We start from the raw sequence: 23,234 nt of genomic DNA, 5'->3' as shown, positions 1-23,234 counted from the left end.
GGACTCTGCAGGAATAAGCTCGGCGTGACAGGGGTGAGCCATCTCCCTTTGTGAACGCGGGGCCACTTTTTGGGATTGTGGGCAAGTCACTCCCAACTAACTTTCTGAAGTGTCTGAGGATGAACTGGGTCTCAGCTCTTAAACACTTTGAGCACCTGATACAAGGTCACTCTCGGGGTGTGCGGACCCGTGATGTAGGCAAGGGCAATGAAGCCAGCCAGTGTTTCAAAACCCTGACGGTCACGGTTGATTTGGGTGACTGGTTGGTTTATTTGGTTAAATGCCAGCGATTGAAGCCAAGGACACGCTTTTGATCTTTTGTAGGCCGGGTGGTTTAAACACTTTCTCTCATGGACCATTCCTCTTGAAAAGGGCGACCCATCTGAGTAACCGCGCGAGGAACAGTTACGGGGAACACAGCCACGTCGGACGTTCCTCGGTGTCGGGTCAGGAGGTTCTTCTTCAGGTACTAAAGACACAGCAGGATGTGGGACCCTGGACACCCTCGGGCAGAATCTCTTTTACACCGTTCTGCAGCATCATTTGCTCATTATAACCAAGTTAATTCTGTAATCCCATCACTTCCCCGGAAACAGACTTTTCTTACATAAAACTGGTGTCTTTTGTGGCTTCTAGCTCGCTGGACAGCCTGTCTCAGTGTCTCTCCCAGAAACCCCCGCCTTTTCTAGGGTGCCTGAGCTCTGCCTTATTCTCTCCTGTCCCAGATGCTCCAAAACTGAAGTTGTGGCCCCAAAACCACACATGGCAACACGGAGAAGCCAGCAGAGGGCATCCCCAACGCCTGTGGTCACCAAGAGCCCAGGAAGACTGGTGGGAGGTACAATGCGGAAGACGGGAAGAGGAGGTAAATGTGAGGTTTAACCCTAACTCTCTGAATTCTGTTCAGAGCAGAGATGTTAACGGCCATCATTTAACTCTGTGTTGCCCTTGCGGAGAAGGCGTGCACGCACGCGTCACCTTATGAATTCTCATGATGTCCCCCTGTCCCTGCAACACCAGACTAGGGCTCTGAAACGTCTCCATTCTCTCGCCCTCTTCCGTGCGTGCACCGTGTAGCAGGGTTCCAAGGATCAGATCGAAAATAAAAGGACCCATGAAACATAACCGTGTGTCCAAGTAAGGAAAGAGACACTTCAGTGGAGGGTGTTTAATGTCAGAGGGAAACTACATCTGGGGCACAGGTGAAGAGCCCGCAACAGGCCGGCCGAGCATGGCCGCACCTGCCCCAGCTTCCCGCAACGGGGAGGGCCGGCAGAAGCATCAGAGCGTCCGCTCCCTGCGCGGGAGCACGGTGCCACCCGCCCTCGCCAGTCACCACCTGGCTTTCTGCAGCTCGGGCACAGAGTCCATGTCTTTCCTGACACAGCAGGTCAAACGACCCCTCCCTCCTGGTGCAGATGCCAGTGAATCGCAGAGGAAAAGTAATTCTCGCTGGAAAGGCAGGCCCCGGAGTCTGGGGAGGAGCTGTCCCTCTGTGGTCCCCAGAGACGGCGTGGGGCCTGTCCTCTTTCCTGTAACTGTGGATTCTGCAAGTACGCACACAGACGAAAGTGCAAGGAGGCACTGGGCTTCTCAGGGAACCAGTCGGTGTTCTGGACGAGACCCAGAAGATGCCAGGCGTGAGGCTGGGTTCCCATCACTCCACGGGGCCGCCTGGCCCAGAGGCCAGGGTCGCAGGGCAGTCACCCACCCAGCAAAGACTCCAGACATCACCAAGTTCCCCCTCCAAGCACCACCTCTGTCCTCAAGGCCGCGGTGGGTAGACAGGGAACATTCCCAAGTCCCTACCTCTTGAGAGCCCCCACCAGAGGCGGGGACAGAGCCCTTTTCCCACCCACTGGGATCAGAGAACCAGCAAAATCCAACCGTCCAAGATTTCCAGCGTCTCTTAAATAGGCTTTTCCTTCCGTTTTCTTCCTTCAATTATTTACCATCCATCCTTTTCTTTATACAAATATAAAATAGATTTATATAGATTTATATCCTATAGACTCTGTGCAGCAGCGCGGAGGAGCACAGGAGAGCGGCCCTGTCTACTTGCAGACGAACTGGTCCACGACCTGCGTGCACTTCTTGCAGCGGACGAAGCAGCACCAGTGGAACTTGCAGTGGCAGCGCTCGGTCTGCACGCTCTTGAACTGGTCGTAGCCACGGCCGCAGCACATGAGCGCGCAGCCGTCCAGGCCCTCGGACGTCTTGTTGCACAGGCGGCCCTGCGTGCCCAGCGAGCCCGTGCTCTGGTCGCGCAGGCAGTAGTCCGGGCTGGGGTCCACGTAGACCAGGTCCTCGGGGGTGGGCTGCTTGAAGCGGCTGTTGACCAGCTCCAGCTTGCCCCGGCGGGTGATGCGCATGGCAGCCGCGCTATCGTACTTCTCCTTCAGCTGGTCCCCCACCTTGCGGAACTCCGCCAGCTGCAGCCAGCAGGTCTTGAGGCTGCAGGACCCCGAGACGCCGTGGCATTTGCAGGCCACGTCTGCCGTCTTATACACAGCCTGCGGGGAGAGGGGGAGGAGAGAGAAGGGGGTGAGAAGGAACATCCCTGACGGAAGATGCCCAGAGGCTGGCTAGGGTGAGTGCAGGAGAGGGCCGGCAGGGTGCGTGTGCGGAGGGCCGGTTTTGAAAGTGGATAAAAGCAACAGCACACAGAAAACTTCTGGGGAGGTGACGGCCGTGCCTGAGCCACTACCAGGATGGTACACTTGCCCTTTTTGTTACCCATTTATTATCACCTGAAATTTGTCACAAGAAATGTGTCATCGTTACCAGCAGGAAAAAAAAAAAAAGGCTATTTCTATCTTGATCAAAGTCTCAAACAAATAAAAACCAACAACATGAGTCTAGCTTTTACACGATGTGGAGCCCAGTCCAGAAAAAAGAATCAGCCGTACCGGGAGCCTGTAACAGAGATCGCCGGCACGGCCCTGGCTCGCCGGAAGCTATCCACAATCTTGTCAAGTCCCCTAAGAATTCAACGGTCCCTTTTTCTATGTTAACAGTTGGTCACTAGCTCTACAGAGTCATCGGAGCCTCACCATAAACCAGCACGTTGTGACAAGACACCCCCTGGGAGTGGCTGTGATGCAGGGGAGGGGCAGCCCCTCTGCGATGGGAGAGCAGACCGGTGGGTCCATCTCAGGGCGGATGTCTTGGAAAACAAATCCACCCAGAAGTCACTGAACCACAAAAATGGGAGGGGACCTGAACGTGGGCTACCCCAAATCCAAACGGAAAAGCAAGAGCAGACCAGAAAGCTGCTTACAAAGTGCCTTTCAGCGAAAGCATACGGATGCATTGTGTCAACTAGCCCTGGCAGCCGGCCCAGAAGTGCAGATGGCAGGATAAAGATGCAGGTCCGCTGCCCAACATTTTCTTCTGCCACAGCTATTGTCACCGACGCAGGCAGGACTCATTTGTCAAGGGTTTCTCTCGGCTTTCTTTTCAAGAGTCCCCAGATTGTGTCTTTATTCAGCACTGCGGCTGGGACCGCTGCAGGTGCAAGAGACAGCTTCAGCTGCATCAGCTCATATCACTCCTGTCCAAACTCTTCCTGATTTTTTTCTGGTACAGAACTATTCCCACTATTTTCGGGTGGAGAAACTGTCGCTGTACATGAGGCTCAATAAACTGTGCAAGGGCCACCCAGGAAGGGCTGCTCACCAAACTTGGGGCTTAAAAACGGATTAGGGTGGAGAAGTCAGGCAGGCCCCTCCCCAAGGTTAAAGGCACCAGCACTTGGCTGGCAGCTCCAGGCCAAAGGCAGAAAGGAACCGACACCCCATTCCGACAGGGACTTCAAAGACGGGGCCCGCAATCGTCCTCTGGCGCAAATCCCCCGGGTCTGAGCTGGAGCCGGACATTCCCTGGAAATGGTCCTCGGTTTAGAGAGGGATGTCAGGCAGCTGGTGCTGTTAGAAGAAGGAGGAAACATTAAGGGCCTAAAACTGTGTACCCGACACTGAGTGACTGGGGGTGAGGGGTGGATAAGCATCTCCACGGGGAGATTTGGCAGGGACAGGAATTTTAGTAAAACAAATCCGGAAGGGAGAGCGTCGCTGACCCTCACTATTTAGACGTCCATTCTACCTTCTTCTAGGAAGAAAGACACCGTAGAGACGGTAATGTTTGTATTTTAAATATTTTACTGTTGCCAATATATAGATGCTCCTCTTGCAAGAGAAGGAGGTTGGTAATTTTGGCCTTGCTGCGAACTGAAAAAGCAAGAGAATGTTTTAAAATTTTCTCTTAGGTCGACATCTCGCCCCCTGGCAGAGCCCCTTGCCTCTCCTCCGCATCTAACGGTGTGACGGAGCTCGGTCACTGGCAGGAATGTCACAAGGACGAGGCAGCTTTCATCTGGAAAATGCTCAGAGGCCCTTGAGTGGCAAGGCAGTATCAACCCACCGCCCCTGGCTTCAGTATTGTAAAACAGGGTCACTAGAGGCTCTCAAAGGCCAAGAGAAATTTCTTGCAAAGTATGCCCGAGATTTCCTCTGTGGTCAAGATGTCAGATCCTAGATATCCTACCCTTTAAAAAGATCTGGTTGTAAAATACCGGTCTGGGGCATTTTCCATGCCGGCCACCTTCCCTCCTGAGGAAGGTTCTGTGTAGGTGTCAGGGGGCGGGAGGTGATCGATGGCTGGCGAGGCCTGCTCCTTGGAGGGGGGATAAGACACAGAGAGGGACAGAGACGCCCCACCTGGAGCAGATGGACGCCGGGGAGAGATAAAGGGCTGTGAAGAGGTGAGGAGACTGCAGGGGGCAGACAGACGAAGCCGGGGAGGGGGTAGGACAGGCTGATGGAAGGCGCAGCCGAGATAAGGGCTGGAAAAAGCAAACAAACAATTAAGGGTGAAGAAATGAGGAGCCAGCAGAAGTGGGGCCAGATGAGGACGAGCGGCTGGGCACCTCTGCATCTGCCCTGGGGCCCCAGGCGCGGCTCCGAGCAGAGACAGGAAAGCCTTCCTGAATTTGACCTCTTGCTAGGAGGCCACGGGGAATTTTCCCTGCACTGTCACCTGCGGAGGTCCCAGGGCAGCCCGCTCCTCGGGAGCTGGAGTCAGCAAAGTCTAACACCTCAGCCACGTCCGCAAGTCTCCACCGCGCTTCAGACGCAGAGACTGCCAGCCACAGGGGATGGGAAAGATTGTGGGAGTACGTGGTGTTTGAACTGGGACCTCGAAAAATGGGTAGAATTTGGGCATTCAGGAGATAAAGTGAAGACCCTAAACTTTTTTTTTTAAATCAGTCTCTCACGGTTAGACTCCCAAAGACTGGCAAACAGAGAGGAAGTCGTGGGAGACTGAGGCAGCTCCACAGATGCCCTCAGAGCAGAAGAGTTCTGGTCTCTCCGCCCGGATTTATAGCACAATAGCCACGGATCAGAGCGACGGCCCGAACTCCTGACACGCCGCAGCTGAACACCCATATCTGGCTGAACAAAACCAGCCTCTGGACGTGGGCTCTGCAAGGAAGATGCTGGGCAACGACCAATTCTACTTTTGACTTGATGTCACGCTAGTGATGGTGCTAGGTTTACACACGGGTACCATGTTCTGCCAGCACCACAGGATGCTAAGTCATAGAAAAGCATTTCCAATCCCCTTTGTTTGCTATGTGCTCCTATGAAACGAGTTAATTTTTTAAGAAATTAATATATTAACACTTTTTAGAAGTCTATCCATATCCTGTTACTGAGTCACCAATGAACCAACATTAAATTTCTGAATTTACTTCTCCAGAAACTGCTGTTCCTGTTTTGTCGTTGGCTCATTGGCCTCACTAAGTACCTTGCTGGGCCCCCAGCCCGGTCTTGACGCAGACCTGAGTGTGGACAGCTCTCCCAGACAGAGGTCTGTGTGGTTTCCTGAGAGGTCCGTGGCCCCGGCCCTTCGCCAGGAGGGCCTCCCGCCACCCAGCACTCGGGCCTCAGACCTCTGTCCAGGGAGATCTGGACGCACATCCACGGTCGACGCCTGAAGAATGGAAGACAGCTTCTGGCTGAGCGAGGCCTCCCGTCGGTAGCAGAGGCAGACCCCGTCGGGGCAGACCCTGCTCAGGAGAGAGGAGCAGGCCATGTGCTCGGACACGGGGGCTTCCCGAGCAGGTGCCGGCAGATGAGGCCCGAGCTCTCCAGCACCCGTGCAGGAAGCCCAGAGCCCTGGCCCAGGTGTGCTCTGCACAAGCAATAAACCCAGCTCTCCCCAAACCTACATTTTAGTCTCCACTGAAATGGAGGCTCAGAAGACCCTCGCCTCTTACATGAGGTTGATGAGACTGGGCCTTCAAAGGATGGGTGCCTTCCACAGTTCCACTTAAGTTAAAGCACCCAAGTGTGTTTGCCATCAGTACTGAAGTGTGCTTTCGGACTGGGTCTCGGGATATGCATGATGGCAGCCCTGAAAAGTCAGCTCTGCTTTACCTGAGCCTCTAGCAAACCATAAACCCCAGACGAGGTCTGAGGGCCTAAACCTCCAATCATCCTAGCTGTTCACACAACACAGGAGGGGCGGTCAGTCAAGACGAGAGGTGTTGGGGTTCTGGTGGTGAGACTGCATCTAAGTCCTACAGGCACGGGTGTCCTGTGGAGAAACAGATAAGGCTAAAAGAGTGGCAACTGCGTGTGTCTTGTGGGAAATGGAGCCTTTGGAAGTCAAGGATGAGTTCCACAGTGTGGGAATCTAGGTCAGCATCGTAAGAATCTCTGTGGTCAGACTCAACCCCTTCCTGGACCAGCTGCCATCGCACAGCAGAGCCCAGGAACAGCCGATGGTCTAGTTGTCTGCAGGGGTGGGGTCCTTCATCTGGGTGTGTGTGGGGGCGGGGCCCTCAGTCCAGGTGTGTGTGGCAGGGTCCCCTGTCCAGGTGTGTGTGTGGCAGGGTCCCCTGTCCAGGTGTGTGTGTGGGGGGCCCTCCGTCCAGGTGTGTGTGTGGGCGGGGCCCCCTGTCCAGGTGTGTGTGTGGGCGGGGCCCCCTGTCCAGGTGTGTGTGTGGCAGGGCCCCCTGTCCAGGTGTGTGTGTGGGCGGGGCCCCCTGTCCAGGTGTGTGTGGTTGGGGCCCTCCGTCCACGTGTGTGTGGGGCAGGGCCCCCTGTCCAGGTGTGCATGTGGGTGGGGCCCCCTGTCCAGGTGTGTGTGTGGGCGGGGCCCGCCGTCCAGGTGCGCGTGGGGCGGGGTCGCTTACCCTCCGGCCGGCCTCGTTGTTCTGCAGGTTCATGAGCACGCGGCCCTGCTCCTCCGAGCCCTTGGCGAAGTTCTTCTCGCGCTCGCGGGCGTCCACGAACTCCTTGGCGAAGCGGTAGCCGTAGTCCACGTTGTCGCCGCAGCCGCCCCACAGCCAGTCCCGGGGCAGGTCCTTGGGCCGCGCGGCCCGGCTGCAGCCGCACGTGGACAGCTCCCCCTCGCGGCAGGCACGGCTGATGGCGTTGACCACCCCGGCCGCGCTCACGGCGTAGGTGAAGGCCGTCTCCCGGCTCCCTGCGGGTGGACAGGAGACGGGTGAGGCCCCCGCCCCCTGCCGCCCCGCCAGCCCGCACCCCGGGAGGGGGCACCTCTCCCTGCCGAGGCCCCCGGGGTTAGAAAGCGCCCTGGACCAGGAACCGAAGTTGACTCGTCTGCCCATGAGCCCCTTCAGCCCCGGCCTGCACCTCATCCCTTCCGGAGAGGTCGCCCCGGCTGTGCCTTCCTAGGAGCCCGGCCCGAGTGGACGGGAGGGGGGCCATGGAGGCACTGGTGGACCAGGTGGGACAGTCGGAACGAGACTGGGCACAAATCATGGGACCCACAGTGCAGCTCTATCCTGGCAAACACCTCTCCTTCACAGGTCTGTTTCTCCCCCTCCACGAGTCACACATCTGTCTTTTTACGCCTGCATTATCTAGCTGGACAGCGGCCGAGACCAGGAGTAGAAATGAACTAGGATGACAGAATCCAGAATCCTCTGGGCCGTTTCCCTCTGTCCCCCGAGGTCCACACTGCCTCTCATCCCGACAGCACTGGGGGACCACCTCCACGGTCACTCAGCACGGTCTTTCCAAACGTCCAGATCATTTCCCGTAAAAAATCCAAACTGTGCGGGCTTCCCTGGTGGCGCAGTAGTTGAGAATCTGCCTTCCAATGCAGGGGACACGGGTTTGAGCCCTGGTCTGGGAGGATCCCACATGACGCAGAGCAGCTGGGCCTGTGAGCCACAACTGCCGAGCCTGCGCGTCTGGAGCCTGTGCTCCGCAACAAGAGAGGCCGCGATAGTGAGAGGCCCGTGCACTGCGATGAAGAGTGGCTCCCACTTGCCACAACTAGAGAAAGCCCTCGCACAGAAACAAAGACCCAATACAGCAAAATAAATAAATTAATTAAAAAAACTCCTATCCCCAACATCTTTAAAAAAAAAAAAAAATCCAGGGCTTCCCTGGTGGCGCAGTGGTTGGGAGTCCGCCTGCCGATGCAGGGGACACGGGTTCGTGCCCCAGTCTGGGAAGATCCCACATGCTGCGGAGCGGCTGGGCCCGTGAGCCATGGCCGCTGAGCCTGCGCGTCCAGAGCCTGTGCTCCGCAACGGGAGAGGCCACAACAGTGAGAGGCCCGCATACAGCAAAAAAAAAAAAAAAAAAAAATTCCAAACTGTACTTTATTGCTATAGTGAACCACTTAAGAACCCATATGATGGATGTTCTACTTCAATAAAAACGTTGATAAAAAAATAATACTCAGCCACCAGGGACATGCAAATCAAAATCACGAGACATCACTTCACACCCACGAGGACGGCTATAATCAAAAAGGCAGGGCTTCCCTGGTGGCGCAGTGGTTGAGAGTCCGCCTGCCGATGCAGGGGACACGGGTTCATGCCCCGGTCCAGGAAGATCCCACATGCCGCAGAGCGGCTGGGCCCGTGAGCCATGGCCGCTGGGTCTGTGCGTCCGGGGCCTGTGCTCCGCAGTGGGAGGGGCCACAGTGGTGAGAGGCCCGCGTACCACCAAAAAAAAAAAAAAAAAAATGCTGAATTGTACCACACATGAATTACATTCAGTAAAGCTGTTATGAGAAACGATAAATAATACTCGTATGGACTCAGGTATGGAGGGAGGGGAGGCATTCTTAGCAGGGAACTGAGATTCAGTCGTGATCTCAGCGATTAAACCAGGCAGGATCTTCTGCTCCCCACGCGCCCCCTCTTCTGAGCCTCCAAGGTCAGGGGTAGCCGTCCCACGATCCTGTCTTGGCAGGTGGTGAGGAAGGCAGTCTGCAGTCACTGCACCTGGCCCTACTTCTGGATGGTCTAGGCACAACACAGTGAAGTTTGCAACCAGAACAGACAGGGCAAGTCAGTTTTTCTCCAGTAACCAGGGGTCAGGAGAAGCACCAGGGAAAACCAGGTGACGTGGGAAGCCACACTCATGATTCAGCCCTCGGGACTGATGTGTGAGCCAGTGTGAACCACAGCCAGAGACAGGATCTGTGGGTCTAGGGAGTTAGACTATGCGAGCTCCCAGGACGGTAAGATGGCCAAGGGGTCTTAGGGAGGAGGGACTGGGCACCCCTTTGAAGGAGTCATGCCTGAGAAGTCTCCCTAAAACAGTTCCTCAACTCCCAACCTGGCATCCAGGGACAAGGAGGAGAGTCTGAAGCCGGGCCCAGATCTACACTCCATCCGCTGTGAGCATCGCTTTTACAACACGCCTTGGAGAATCGGGTTGGGTTCCCAAGGCCACCCACTCCATCTTTTTAAAATGACTCTAATCACCAGAATGTTCTTTCTCTGAGCAAGCTGAAAGATGCCTCCCTATAACTTCCCTTTTCTGGAGCTAATCCCTCTTCCATTTGACAGCCCTTCAGGATTTGAAAACAACGAATATGCCTTTTATGTTTTCTCTTTTCCAAGCTACATATGTCTGATTTCTTCCACCACCGTTCTTTAGCAAACACGCTTTGCAGAGCTGAGTCACCCCTCTCAGAATTGCCTTTTAAAATAACGTTCCTGCAGCTGAGCGTAATCCTGCAGACGTCAGGGCTCTGAGGGTCCAGCCCACCATGTAGTTGGATCCCGGTCTGTCCCGGTGAATCCCCTCGGGATCCCCCGTGGTCACTCTGTCTCCTTTGGTTGGGGGCATCATTCGGCCCTGAGCGCAGGCAGCTCTGCCTTCCTGGGGCAGCACGTGGGCCTCAGGGAAGCCTAAGGACAGACTTCGTGCTGCTCTCAGCAGCAGAGAACCGGGGGCGTCTCTATATGTGAAACAATACAGAGAGGATAAAGGCTGAGAAACCAGCAGCCAGGGAGCTCCTGAGAGGTCGCGAATCTTCCCGGGACACAGAGACAGCAGGACAACATCACGTCCTCTGTTCCACAGCTGCCCAGCTACCCGCAGGAGCCTCCCGCCTCCGTGGCCTCCCTGGCCTCCAGGCAAGGGGCCTGGTGCCCTCCAGGCTGCTCTGCTGCCCTCTGGTGGTGGACGCTTGCAGTGACTCAGAGGAAGGCGTCTCAGAAGCCACCCGCCAGACACAGGCAGAGGACTCGCCAGAATGCCTGGGCCCAGCGGGAGGCGGGAGGACAGCTTCCCAGGCTGCAGAAGCCTGCAGGGAAGCTGCAAAAGGGGACGGTGAGAATAAGGCAAACAGAGGGGTTCCATCTGTAGCAGAGTAGGGCAGAGACTGGTAGCGTCCGCTTTCACTGGTCACTCCACCACGCAGACCTGCACCCCACGGAGTTTCTGTTCCCGACACGCCTTCTTCCCTAAAGCAAAGCCGCACTTTCGGGCCTTCACGCAACAAAGTTACGTGAAAAGGATCTGGCCAACGTCAGGCATTCACTAGGTCCCAAAGAAATATTAGTTCCCTGACAGTATTAGGGGATGCCTCTCTCTACACCTGGGCCATCCTAGTTTCCTCACCTGAAACCCAGCAGGCAGGGAGGAGAGTGGCTAACCAAGACTCTCACCGGGAAGAAGGGACAGGCACTAAGCGTATTTGATCAACTATGAATGAATCCCATTTGACCCCCAGGCCTATTGTTTCGGGAAAGTTGCCCAGCAGGACTGTTACAGGAACTCATGAGAATTCCTTTCAAGGGCCTTGAGTTGATGCTGAAGGAAGAAGAGAGAAGCAAGGTTCAAAGTGTAATCTCCCTGGACCTCACTTCTCAGTGTGGGGCAGGGAGGGAGGGGAAGGGGGTCAGGAGAGGGAGGGGCCTTCGCAAAAGCGCAGAATCCCTAACTCCCCTGGTCCCCGCCTGCTGGAACCGCAGCCTCAGGGAACTGCAGAATGTTGCCTTGGGGGGAGGAGGGGGGAGCTGTTCGGGGAGAGTGTGAGCCGGGACATGGTGCTCTAACACCTTCCTTTTATGGCCCTGGGGATAAGAACCAGTAGAATAGGGCCGGATTTCTCAATTTCTTGCCAGGGAGGGGAGGATTGCATTTCAAAAGGACCTAAAACAATTAGACCCCAGATCACACCTCCATCTAAGCAATAGGGCAGCCGAAGAATCCTCGGCCAGGAGTGGGAGAGGGGACAGGACGGGAATCCAGGCGGGGCGGCCCTCTCCTCTTCCTCCCTCAGTCTGCCCCTCCCCGCCCTCACTTTCACACACATCCCCTTTCAAATGAAAAAGCCGGGACTGGATCTGGGTCGGTTAATGACAGCCATCGCCAATTTGTCCCCAAGTTTGTCTCTCTCTCAGTGTCCAAGTGGAAGAGGCAAAACTCTCCAGACACTCAGCTCTCTGCCCACAGCTCTCGAGGAGGCCCTGGAGCTGAGACAGGGGTCAGTCGTGGTGGGCGGGCTTCCCGATCCGCTCTAACTCAGCTTAGACCCCCGGCCCCTGCCCAGAGGGAGCGCCTCTAGGCTCCCTGCTCGGGGCAGGGCGGGAAGCAGAGGGCCGGCTGAGCCCGGGGGCTGGGCGCCGGCACGCCACCGAGACCACCCCCTAGCACGCCCGGCTCCCAGGCCGGGAAGCACGGCTGCTCCAGCCCCACGCCCCGCTCACCGATCTGCATGACTCTCCCGAAGACGGAGGCGTCGTCCACGGTGCTGCAGTTCCACCGCCGCTGCCGGAACTGGTGCTGGCATTCCCTGATGCCCGCCCTGGCCCCCTCGCCTATGTGGCCCATGTGCTCCTGGTACAGTTGGCACAGCTTCCGCTGGCCGGCGGAGAGCCCGGGGAGCTGGCTGCACACGGGCTGCGCCCCGATGATGAACACCTCAGGCCTCTGCACCGGGTTCATGGCCAAAGACCTGCAGCGAGAGGGCCGGGAGTGAGCGCGGCCCAGGGGCAGCAGCGGGCCTCGCACCTGACCCCCTCCCAGGGGAGGCCCTGAGCCAGGGGCCTGGGAAGGAAGGTCACCCAAAACCGAGTTCCTGCCTTCAGAGGGAAACTGAGGCACGAACGCAGGCGACGTGTGAGATGTCGAATGCCCGAGACCACCTTGGGCGTCTGGATCCACAGTGACCAGACCGGGAGGAGTGCTCCGAGCTGGGAGAGGGCTTCGGGGGGACGACCGGAGCGGCCGCCGGGTGGGCGTGCTGTGCGTGAGGCCGCTTCTCTACAGGAGGCGCGGCCAGGCCACCGTGGCCCAAGTGCAGGATGTGTGCGGAAAGCAGCCCATTCCTTTCACGAGAACTCCCCTTAGGCCTTTAAAATCGAAACCAATTTACATACATGGCCATATCCTCTAAAAGTCTGCACTTCCTGCTCTGCCACACGGCCCCTGACCCTGCCCTGTAGGGCTCCCCCGCTCATCTAGCAGATATAATAAGGTGCTAAGTCAGAGGGGAAGGCTGTGGTTTTGCCGTCTGAGCAAAAATGAGAGCAGAGCACAGACCATGCCAAACAGGGGACGGGGGGGCATGCCTGCCATTCCCCCGTCCACCTGGCAGTGACAGTAATCTTAACAACACAAAAGGAAGCCACACATGCTCCTGCAAAGCCCTCATCAGGTCTTCAGACTTAGAAACTGGGACTCCTACTCTCCTTGCCCTCACCAGCAGGCAAGAAAAATCAATATCCGTATTGATCCGAGAGCAACAAAAGAGCTGTTTCTAACAACCCAGGGAGACGGAGGAGGTCCAGGGAAAGGGGACTGTGGACAGGATCAGAGAAAAAGCCAAATGAACTAATCCTTTCTCCTCAGGGAGCCTTTACATAACGCTGGGGGCCCGAGAGAGAAAGAGCTGTGCCCGTTCTCCTGGGGTTGCTGAAAAGGGAACGGCCCCTTCGCCCCTCTTCTATGGCCCAGGGGGCCAGGCTGGGAGGGCTGCAGCCCGCACTCACCACCAGGAGCTGGCCGCGGCCCGAAGCGGGGCCCAGCAGGCGAACAGCGCGGCGGCAGCAGCGAGCAGGGCAGGCGGGCTGGGCATGGTCCGCCCGCGCCCCCCGCAGGGCCCGGGGAAGACCCCGGGGGCCGACGGCTTCCGAGACGGGCTCCCTGGAGAGAAGAGGCCAAAGGCAGCAGTCAGTGTGCGATGCAGACCAGGGGCACCGGGAGGGCCTGCTTCCCGGGGAAGGTCCATCTCTCCCCAGCCTCCCGTCCCACCCTCCCCTTCTCACCCTGGGGGTCGCTCCAGCCTGGGGAGCCCTGCTCGGGACCTGCTGCTTAAGGAAACAGGGGACTGAGAGACCAGGAAAGGGAGCAAAGCAAGGCATTTCCAGCACAGAGCCGCTCCGGGCGGCGTTTAGGGAGATGCTGTGGCTGCTACTATGCAGGCCTGCCCTCCTTCCAGAACGTCCAAGGAGACGGGACCATCCCATCGGCTCCTCCCAGGGGTGTATCTGTTGCGTGCAGCTAAAAACACCTGGCGAGTTGGTTACCTACAGCCAAGCAGGAGCCTTCGTTCTCAGTCTGCACCCTTCTCCCGCTAAACGCGGTTTCCAAATCCCAGCCCGAGCCCACCGGGACAGACAGTAGGAGAAGGGAGGGACTTTTCACTTTCTCCAGCCACCTCCCCTGGGAAATGTAAGCGCTGCCGCCAGGCTGTACCAGCGGTGGCCCCTCGGTGGCCCATGCCTCCTCTGCGCCCTCCAGGAGGGAGGGGTTTGCCACCCTCGCATCAGACTGCCTGCTCCCAGAGAGCAGCTTTCCCAGAGCCCCTGGAGACAGACGGACCCTGGAGCAAGCCTCTGGCAACGCAACCCCACCTCCTCTCCTCCCTGAGCCCCCATCCAGGGCGTGACCACACCCCCAGGGCCCCTCAGCACCCCACCTCAACGAAACCCCCGCCCCCACACTCCGAGACCACCCCCATCTCACCGAGCAGCACAGGGCCTCCTGGCTCTCCGGGAGGGGCTCTGGGTCATCAGCCTGGGAGATATCTCTGTCCCGGGGCCACCAGGAGAGGAAGGTGGCCGAGCAGGGCCCCGGGGAGCTGGGGCATAGCTGTCCCCACCCCCTCCGGGCTTTTCTTCGGGAGGTCTCCGTCGGGGCGGGGGCACCCGCGGGCAGGTGTGTCGGGCTGGTGGGGGGCAGATCAAAGCCCCTTTGTCATGCAGAGCCAGCTCGGAAATGATCCGGCCTGGCGGCCGCCGGCAGCGCCCCACACCCTGCTTTCCTAACAGACCTCGCCTCCTCTGAAGAGGCCCTCCCCCCATAAAACCTCCCCGTCCCCCAGGGCAGGAGGTCTGTGAATGCACCGACAGGGCCCAGAGATGGAGCAGAGATAGGGCTGGCACCAGAAGCTAATGGCTTTATGGAGGGGAGGGGACCAGGGCCAGAGTGGGAGGACAGGAGAGAAGCTTCAAAGAGTTTGCTTGTGCAAACACCCTCCACCCCACTACCAGCCCTTCTTGGGGGCTGGAGGGCCGGGGCCGCTCCCCCTGGTCCTCTCCCTCCCCACACCCGCTCCCGCCGGCCCATCCCCACCACCGGGGAGCTGAGTTCTCTCTCCCAGCTGGTGCCCCTTCTCATCCCCAGGTCCCTCTCTCTCATTTCTGTGCCACTCTCGCATCAGGCTCCCGTGAAACCTCTCCTGCAAGTCCCAGGTTCACCGGAGGCCACGCTACGCCCGTTTCCGAGGACAGGAGTCGGTCGGAGCGGCTCTGACCGCCCCGCTCCAGCACAGGCGCTAAGGCCAAACTTCCGCGAGCCGCACATGCCGCCCTCGTCAACATCGCCCGAGGCGGGAATCACTCGGGCGGCTGTTCCTCCCACCCCGTGCTTTCCAGGGAACTCTCGGCTCGTTAAAAAATATATGTTTTAAAAACTTAGAAAAGGAAAACAGAAGACCCTAGCACGTGTGGTGGCTTCTTTCTCTGCTTTCCAGATGTCCGGCACCTGAAATTGAACACTTGTCCCCAAAACGCACACACAGCAGCCCTCAAGACCCGCTCTCTCCCACGCACAGACGTGACCCCCCCAGCGACTGGCCTCATTGGCATGGGCAGAATGGAAACGTCTTGCCCCACCCGGCTGGGGAGGAAGGAGGCTGTGAGGCCCACGGTTTGGCCGAACGAGAGAGCGGACAGGGCAGGATTAAGCAGGGGGGGGTCCAGGGTCTCTCTCTTCGCGGCCAGGGGAGGATGCCACATTCTCAGTCAGGACCCCTCCTGAGGGTCAGAACGAGCTGCTCAGACGTCGACTCTGCCCGCCTGCCGCATGATTTCATTCATTCAAAATAGTCGTTCGCCACATGCGTCTTGGGGGCCTGGTTCTGTGCCAGGTCCACAGCCGTGAACAAGTACGTAGTATGTCAGGTCCAGGCCTCGAGGAAGAGTCAGGGGGACAAGGGTCCAGAATGAGGGCGATGGTTCACCCTGCGCAGGGTCCTTGGGGGAGCACCCCCCAACCACTGAGTGGCCAGGTGGGGGGTAGCCCGCTGTTCCCGGGCCCCTCTGCGCACGCCCAGGGTCCTTACTGAGACCACTTTACTGTCACAGCCGAAGGGGAGCGCACTTGGGTTGGGACTTCTCCAGCCACAAGTCTCCTTTCCCCAAGAGGCCGTGTCCACCCCGAGCAGCTGGGAGACCCAGGGAGGCGCTTGGGGGCTGGGGCCGACGCAGCAGCTCCGCCCTTGAAGGGGCGTCTCCTTGCTGTCCACACACGAGAGCAGTGATGCCACAGAAAACCCCACCCGTGGGACAAGCGCCCGCCAAGGTCACTGGCTGTTCACAAAACCACCCCTGGCTGCTCAGGACCGGCCTCCCCCAGAGCCCGAGGACTCAAGCAGCTTAGGTGTCCCCTAGGAAGTGATGTCACCTCCCACACCTGCCCCCTGGCCCCAGATGGGCCCCCCACCCCACCCCGGAAACCTACCCAGAAAGAAAAACCTGCAGGGACCTTTTCCAGGTCGCCACTGGCTACTTCTTGCTCTGCGACCCAGCGAGGAGCCTTGTAATTCAAAGGTCCTTTCTTGCTCTGCGACCCAGCGAGGAGCTTGTAATTCAAAGGTCCTTTCTTGCTCTGCGACCCAGCGAGGAGCTTGTAATTCAAAGGTCCTTTCTTGCTCTGCGACCCAGCGAGGAGCTTGTAATTCAAAGGTCCTTTGCAATTTTGTTAACAGTCCTGGCACAGCAGGTAGACAAACTCGGTCCCTGTGTGAACTCCTGGTGCTGTCCAAGTGCTGCCCTTGGTCCCAGGAGTTCTGCGGGGGGGGGGGGGGTACCAGAGCTGCAGGCCTGTGCCTTCCCTCCCCTCCCCGCTACCCCCCGGCCAACCTGGCCACTCCATTTCCACCTCTGCAGAGAAAGGCTCCTCATGGACCGCAGGACACCCGACGACACCTCCTGCAATGCAGGTGCCGTCATCCCCCTTCCCCGCTTTCCAGGAAGTGCTCTCTGCTGTCTAACCCACGGGGCTCCAACTCCAGCTTTCCTGCAGCACTGACTGTGCATCATAATGTTTCCCTGGTTGAAAATTCACGGTGGTTACCAGCCCTTGAGTCCCCGAAACTTCCCAACCTGGCCTCATTCTACCCCTCAACTCTTTGCCTGAAGTTCCCGCCACGGGGTCCCTATTCCAGCCTCCTGCTCTGAGAACAAGCCCTGCTTCCCCACCCAAGACCTCATCTTAATCCTCTGCCTCTCCAGCAATCAAACCTCAAACGACTCTCAAGTCCACCACCAAGGTTCACTTCCTCCGTAAAGCTGCCTTTGGTTAATGCAGTGCCAGGAGGCTCTTTCCACTGACCCGGCGTTTCCTCAGCCCCTGGAGGATGGTGTCCAGCCTGCATCGCCAAGCCTGCACGCGCTGCCTTGGAACTCTGTGTGTTCCTGCTTCTCCGGTAGGCCCAGCGTTTGCTGAAGGTAGGATGTGCCCCCCTCCTTCTCCTGGGTGCCCCATCCTGCCTGCCGTACGTACACCTGTCAATAAACAGTTCCTGATGGACGACCAGGGACAATACCTAATACTAGTGAGCATTTATTAAACACCTTCTACATGCACTGAGCCAAATGTTTTACACCCGTTTTCCTCATTTAACCGTCACTAAAATGCTATGGTACAGGCTATTTTTATCCTCACTTTGAGCAGGGAAACCACAGGGAACTAAGGCGTGGAGGGGCCCAGGAACTCGGTCCTACAGCGATTGAATGGGAGACCCTGGCTTGGAATCGAGACCTTTCCCCTCTTCCCCAAACACAGGTTGAACACATCACGTACCACCCCCGGAGCAAAGGCCTTCTCCGCTCTGCCTCCCTGCTTTTCACCACTGCCTCTTCCCAAGAGGAAGATTGTCCGAGAGCAACATCCTGATTTGTAGGAAGTAGCCCCAAAAGCAATGTTTATAAAATACAGGCTGATTACAAAGTGACTAGTATAAACACACACACACACACTCACACACGCAGCCTTGTGGGAGAAAAAAAGCAGACTTGCCCCCCAAACAGAATGATACATGGATTGAGAACAGGTTGTTTAAAGCTGGAGAAATTAAAATAGAATAATAGGGTTTTTTTCACTTTTATTTGAAGGATAGTTGATGTATAAGAAATAGAATGATGGCGTTAAAGAGCTGGTGTTTATGTTGAGATGGGCGGTCCCAGCTAGGCTGAGATGAGTGTCGGGAGACAGACCCTGTGAGGGGCGAGGGGCGCAGAGGCAAGGAGCAACGTGCTTACGCGAAGAAATGCAAGGCTTGGGGAGAAAGCGGAAAGAAGTTTCGGATGGCTCGTAACAGGGATGCTGACCAAGGGACTGTGTCTTCGGGAGGAGAAGACCCTACATTGATGGTGGAAAACTGCATTGCCTTCCAACGAATACGGCTGCCAAGGAGCTCTTTCCATTTTATTTATTTATTTTTAATTAATTAATGTTTTTTGGCCGCCCCACACGGCGTGTGGGATCTTAGTTCCCCGACCAGGGATCAAACCCGTGCCCCCTGCAGTGGAAGCGTGGAGTCTTAACCACTGGACCGCCAGGGGAGTCCCAAAGGAGCTCTTTTTAAAACTCAGAATTGACCAGAGACTTCTCTGCTTTTTAAAGAAAGGTTCCCCGTCTCCTAAAGGATGAAGTCGGAGCTCCTCAACACATACGCGAGGCCTTTCAAGAGCCCCCCCCCGGGCCGGGCCTCCCACCCTCTCCTGGTTTCCACTCTGCTGGAGGAACCCCCAGCTGTCTGAGGCCTGCCTCCGCCCGTCCCCACGGTTTCTCCCTTTGCACTTGGCTGACCTCGGGACCCGCTTCTCCTCTCTCTGTGCAGGGCAGGCTCCTCTGTCCTTGAGGTCACATCTTCAACTGACCGCCCGCTCCAGAGAAGGGCCCTCCGTCCTCCTCCCCAGCTTCCTGTGAGTGTCTGCAGCAGCTCTGACCGTAACACACAAGAAGCTGGCGTGCTCATCTGTTTACTCGTGGTTTTGTGTCTTTGCTCTGGAAACGATCCTGTTCACCATCTCCTCCCAGTCATTAGGACAGAACCCCACTGAAAGGAAAGAAAAGCCTTCGTTTGCTCTCAAGGAAACAGGAGGCGGGACACCAAGGCCTCCGCACGCTGCAGCCCACCGACCAGCGAGAAGTTGCTTCGCTCCTTATCCTCTTGTTTGGGAACCACTGTCGGCCGCAGATGGAGATTTCAGAGATGCCAGCCACGTCTCTACCTTCTCCTCAGAGACTCGAGCACCATCCAGCGTCTGGAAATGTGTAGGGAGCTGCTTCCCCAAGGCGCTGTGGTCCAGCAGGGACGACAAACCTACTTGAAAGGCAGGACGGATCAGCCCAAGGACGACCACGTCAGGATGTAGAGCTGGAGAGGGACAGAGCAAGGACGGCACCTAGCAATGCGCTTTGGTCAAAAAGAAAACTTCAAGTTGCTTTTGGAAGGGTCCGAGAGATATTACAATAAAGAAGGAGTGCGATAATTTCCAACGTACTCAGAACAATTCTTGTTTGTTAAAGTTACGAGTCCCTCTGAAATCTGATATTGAATCCCCACTGAGCATCTAACATCCGTGGTCCAGGGAAACTCCCATGATCACATGCTTCTAGTTTCTTAGGGGGGTCAGTCACCTTTTGACCATGAAATGATGGTTGAGTAAGTCTTCTTAGAGAGCTAAGAAGTACAGACATGAAGATACTGATTGGCTACACCTCTTCCTTGCAATCCTGGCTGCTCTCTGTCCTCCAATTCTCCTCCCGGATCCAGGCCAGAAATCTTGGTGTCCTTCACGACCCCTCCCTCACCCATACCCTCCATGTCAAAGCAATTGTCAAGGCCTCTTGACTGTGGCTCCCTAATACTTTAAAAATGTATTCCTGACTCTCCATTGCTACTGCCATACTCTGAGCTACTACAAGCGCCTGCTAACGGCCTTCTTCCTCCAAAAGATTGTGTCTTATACCCCATCTCATCTCTTGAATGATTGAATGAATTCCTTCCGCACGCAGTCCTCCAACTTCCAAGGTAACAGCCGCTACAAGTTTCTCGAAATATGGTCCCCAACTAACAGCATGAGCAACGCTTGAAAACCGATTAGGTACAGAGATTCTCAACTCCACCTAGACCTACTGAATCTGAAGCTCTGAGGGTGGTGCCTAGCGATCCGTTTTAACAAGCCATCTGGTGGTTCTGATGCCCAAGAAAATGTGAGAACCACTGTCATAGAACCATTCATAGTAATATGCAACGAATTAAAGCATGGAGTCTTTCAGATTACATATATATGGATGGATGGATGGATTTTAATGGCAAATTTCTACACCAAATGCCTGGAACCAGCGGCTCCTCCCCTAGGGGCTAAAGATATCTGGAGACCACACAACCACAGAACACGCAGACCAAGCACTGTCTCCAAAATGAGTAAATATGTCCACGTACTTCCGCTCTGACAGTCTACGTATATGGACATCCTTGTAATGGATAAAATACTTATTCACTTAAAAGTGCTACTGATGACGCCAGTATATTACAATTCAAGGAATATATTAAAACCATTGAATTATACACTTTAAATGGTGAATTATATGGTATGTGAGTTATAGCTCAGTAAAGCTGTGACATTTTAAAAACATGTTCCTGAAGACACAGCAGTTCCACTCTCCTGGAGGAATCTGCCCACGCGCACACCAGAATATGTGTCAAGACTAGAACAGCCTCAAACTGGAAATAACACGCATGTCCGTTATAGTTTATTACAAGGTATTGAGTAGAGCTTCCTGTGCTCTACAGTAAACCCTTGTTGTTTATCTATTTTATATACGGTGGTACGCATCTGTCAATCCCATACTCCCAATTTGTCCCTCCCCACCACCTTTCCCCTTTGGTAACCAGAAGTTTATTTTCTAAGTTGGTGCATCTGTTTCTGTTTTGTAAATAAGTTCATTTGTACTATTTTCTAGATTCCACATGTAAATGATGTCATATAATATCTGTCTCTCTCAACACAGATATTTTTAAATGGGAAAATACCTAATGATTTGAGGGAATCTATATACTATCTCAGTGGAAAATATAACTATTTTTTCTCCTGGGGCACATAACTTTTTTTTCTTACTTAAAAAAGGGTCCTCACACTTAAAAAGAAAGCTCTGCCTTCAGTGAACGTTGGAAAATTTAGGTACAGAGACAGCTGGCTGGAGGGCAGGTGGAGCTGGCAGGAAGGGAGGGGCTCAGGGGGTTCAATGCAAAGCACGTGGGCTGGTTACACAAGCGCAAGGCCTGGACCAGCCATGCAAGAAACAGCAGCTACCTCGACCACTCGCTCCAGGAAACAGGACCTGGCAAAATCTCCTCTGTCTCTACTTTTTTTTGGGGGGGGGGGTGGTCAATAACTGCTACTTAGTCCTGTAGCTAGCCGTTTCTCCAGCGTGCATTTCTCTCCATAGACACTTTTCTCTTTAAAATATTTTCTTAAGCAGAGACCAGAGATTAATGCAATGATGAACCCAGACTTTATGAGAAAGTCCCATAACCTCCTACACAGTCCCCTGGTGACTGTTCTCCTTCTCAGCTCAGTTAAGGCAGTCTCAGCAAGTTCTCCCACGGGTCACTCCCCATCCCTGGGTCTCTCTCTAGTTCTTCCTTCTAAGCTTTGCCCAATGAACCCTCTCAGCCTTAAGGCATATAGCATTCCTTTTTGTGATATTTCTCAACAGTTGGTGGAGAGGAAAATAAGTAAGTTTTGGGGTTTTTTGGAGGGGGAATCCCAGCTCCACCACCTTACTCTTTGCAGCCCCTTGGGAAGGCTTATATCGCAAACACTGTGTCGTTTCTCCTGTGTCTCTAGCTTGCAGGACAAATCATGTCTTGGGGCTGAGGTGAAGGGTAGAGAGTGGGTAGGAGTGGTGAGGTTTTAATTGTGGCCTTTCAGAGAAATGCAAAACTGCCCTTACCCAGAAATGAGTTTGTCCTTCACAGTGATAAGTTTGCCACAGTGACGAACTTCCCACTGTTTGGGAAGGAGAGAGCAAACCCACCCCAACTGTGGCACAGCGTGTCAGCACACACAACCGGATCCTGAGACCACCCCGCTAAAGACTAATTCTTTTTTTTTTTTTTTTTTTATGGCTGCGTTGGGTCTTTGTTGCTGCACGTGGGCTCTCTCTAGTTGCGGCGAGCGGGGGCTACTCTTAGTTGTGGTGCGTGGGCTTCTCGTGATGGTGGCTTCTCTTGTTGTGGAGCACAGGCTCTAGGCACGCGGGCTTCAGTAGTTGCAGCACGCGGGCTCAGTAGTTGAGGCTCTAGAGCGCAGGCTCAGTAGTTGTGGCGCACAGGCTTAGTTGCTCCGCGGCATGTGGGATCTTCCCGGACCAGGGCTCGAACCCGTGTCCCCTGAATTGTCAGGCGGATTCTTAACCACTGCACCACCAGGGTAGCCCTAAAGACTAATTCTTGATGTTTCAGAGAAACATGATTCCCCAGGTCCCAGGGCCTCAGGAAGTGTAAACGTGTCCTCTGTATCTGCTGCAATGCAACCCAAGGAGCAGGTCGTGCAAGTCCCCAGACTCTGGTCCCTGCAAGGTTCCCAGAGGGGCCGATCCCTGCTGAATCCCCCTCACCTCACTTGGAAAAGCAGAGTTTTCTCCCTGGGTACCAAGCAAAAGTCCATCGCAAGATAAGAAAGAGGAATTTTTCCTCCTCACGAATCCTGACAAATTAATTTAAAAAGATGCTCTAGAAAAGAATGGCCAGAGGTGAGTGTGGTACAGGAAGCGTGGCAGCCACACTTGTGGACTTTGTGTTCAGGGGAGCGGGGAGGGGAAGGGAGAGATGTCTGGGTGCTCCCACCTTTCTCCCGTCATCTGCTTTCACTGGGTCTGCTGGTCTGGGGAAAAGCATTTACCTGGGCAAGTGTCATCCACTTCTGCACATTCCTTGGTTGGGACAGAGTGAACAAAGCAATAAATGGAGCTCTGGATCCCCGTCACCTGCAGGCCAATGACCTCTCTCTAAGCCATGGGCTAACTAGAATTAAAATGTTTATCTTATGTTACCAAGTAAATGTGTTCCTGTTTTTGCAAACCAAAGCGTATTTTAAAAGGACCTGGGGAGGGGCTTCCCTGGTAGCGCAGTGGTTGAGAGTCCACCTGCCGATGCAGGAGACGCGGGTTCGTGCCCCGGTCCGGGAGGATCCCACATGCCGCGGAGTGGCTGGGCCCGTGGGCCATGGCTGCTGGGCCTGAGCTTCCAGAGCCTGTGCTCCGCAACGGGAGAGGCCACAACAGTGAGAGGCCCGCATACCACACACACACACACACACACACACACACACACAAAGGACCTAGGGAAATCTTACTATTTTAAAAACAGGAATCACCGTCAGCCAATCAAATCTCTTTGACTAACGTAAAGTTTTAAAATTTTTG

The 23,234-nt window shown here is 55.6% G+C and overlaps 1 protein-coding gene across 1 annotated transcript in view; it reads right to left on the bottom strand.

Annotated features, from left to right (window-relative positions):
* Nucleotides 1-1,153: 1,153 nt before the first annotated feature.
* Nucleotides 1,154-23,234, bottom strand: part of WNT5B (Wnt family member 5B) — an 87,266-nt gene continuing 65,185 nt past the window's right edge. Inside the window, exons 2-5 of the mRNA XM_060164431.1 lie at nucleotides 13,280-13,433; nucleotides 11,996-12,243; nucleotides 7,202-7,494; nucleotides 1,154-2,513 (exon numbers count right to left, since the gene is read on the bottom strand). Of these exons, the coding sequence (XP_060020414.1) occupies nucleotides 2,055-2,513; nucleotides 7,202-7,494; nucleotides 11,996-12,243; nucleotides 13,280-13,365 (1,086 nt within the window). The 5' untranslated portion in view covers nucleotides 13,366-13,433 and the 3' untranslated portion in view covers nucleotides 1,154-2,054. The remainder of the gene's footprint in view (nucleotides 2,514-7,201; nucleotides 7,495-11,995; nucleotides 12,244-13,279; nucleotides 13,434-23,234) is intronic.

The sequence above is a fragment of the Lagenorhynchus albirostris genome, chromosome 11 (assembly GCF_949774975.1).
Source record: "Lagenorhynchus albirostris chromosome 11, mLagAlb1.1, whole genome shotgun sequence".
NCBI classification, from domain to species: Eukaryota; Metazoa; Chordata; class Mammalia; order Artiodactyla; family Delphinidae; genus Lagenorhynchus; species Lagenorhynchus albirostris.
This window is presented reverse-complemented; position numbering and strand designations above follow the sequence as displayed.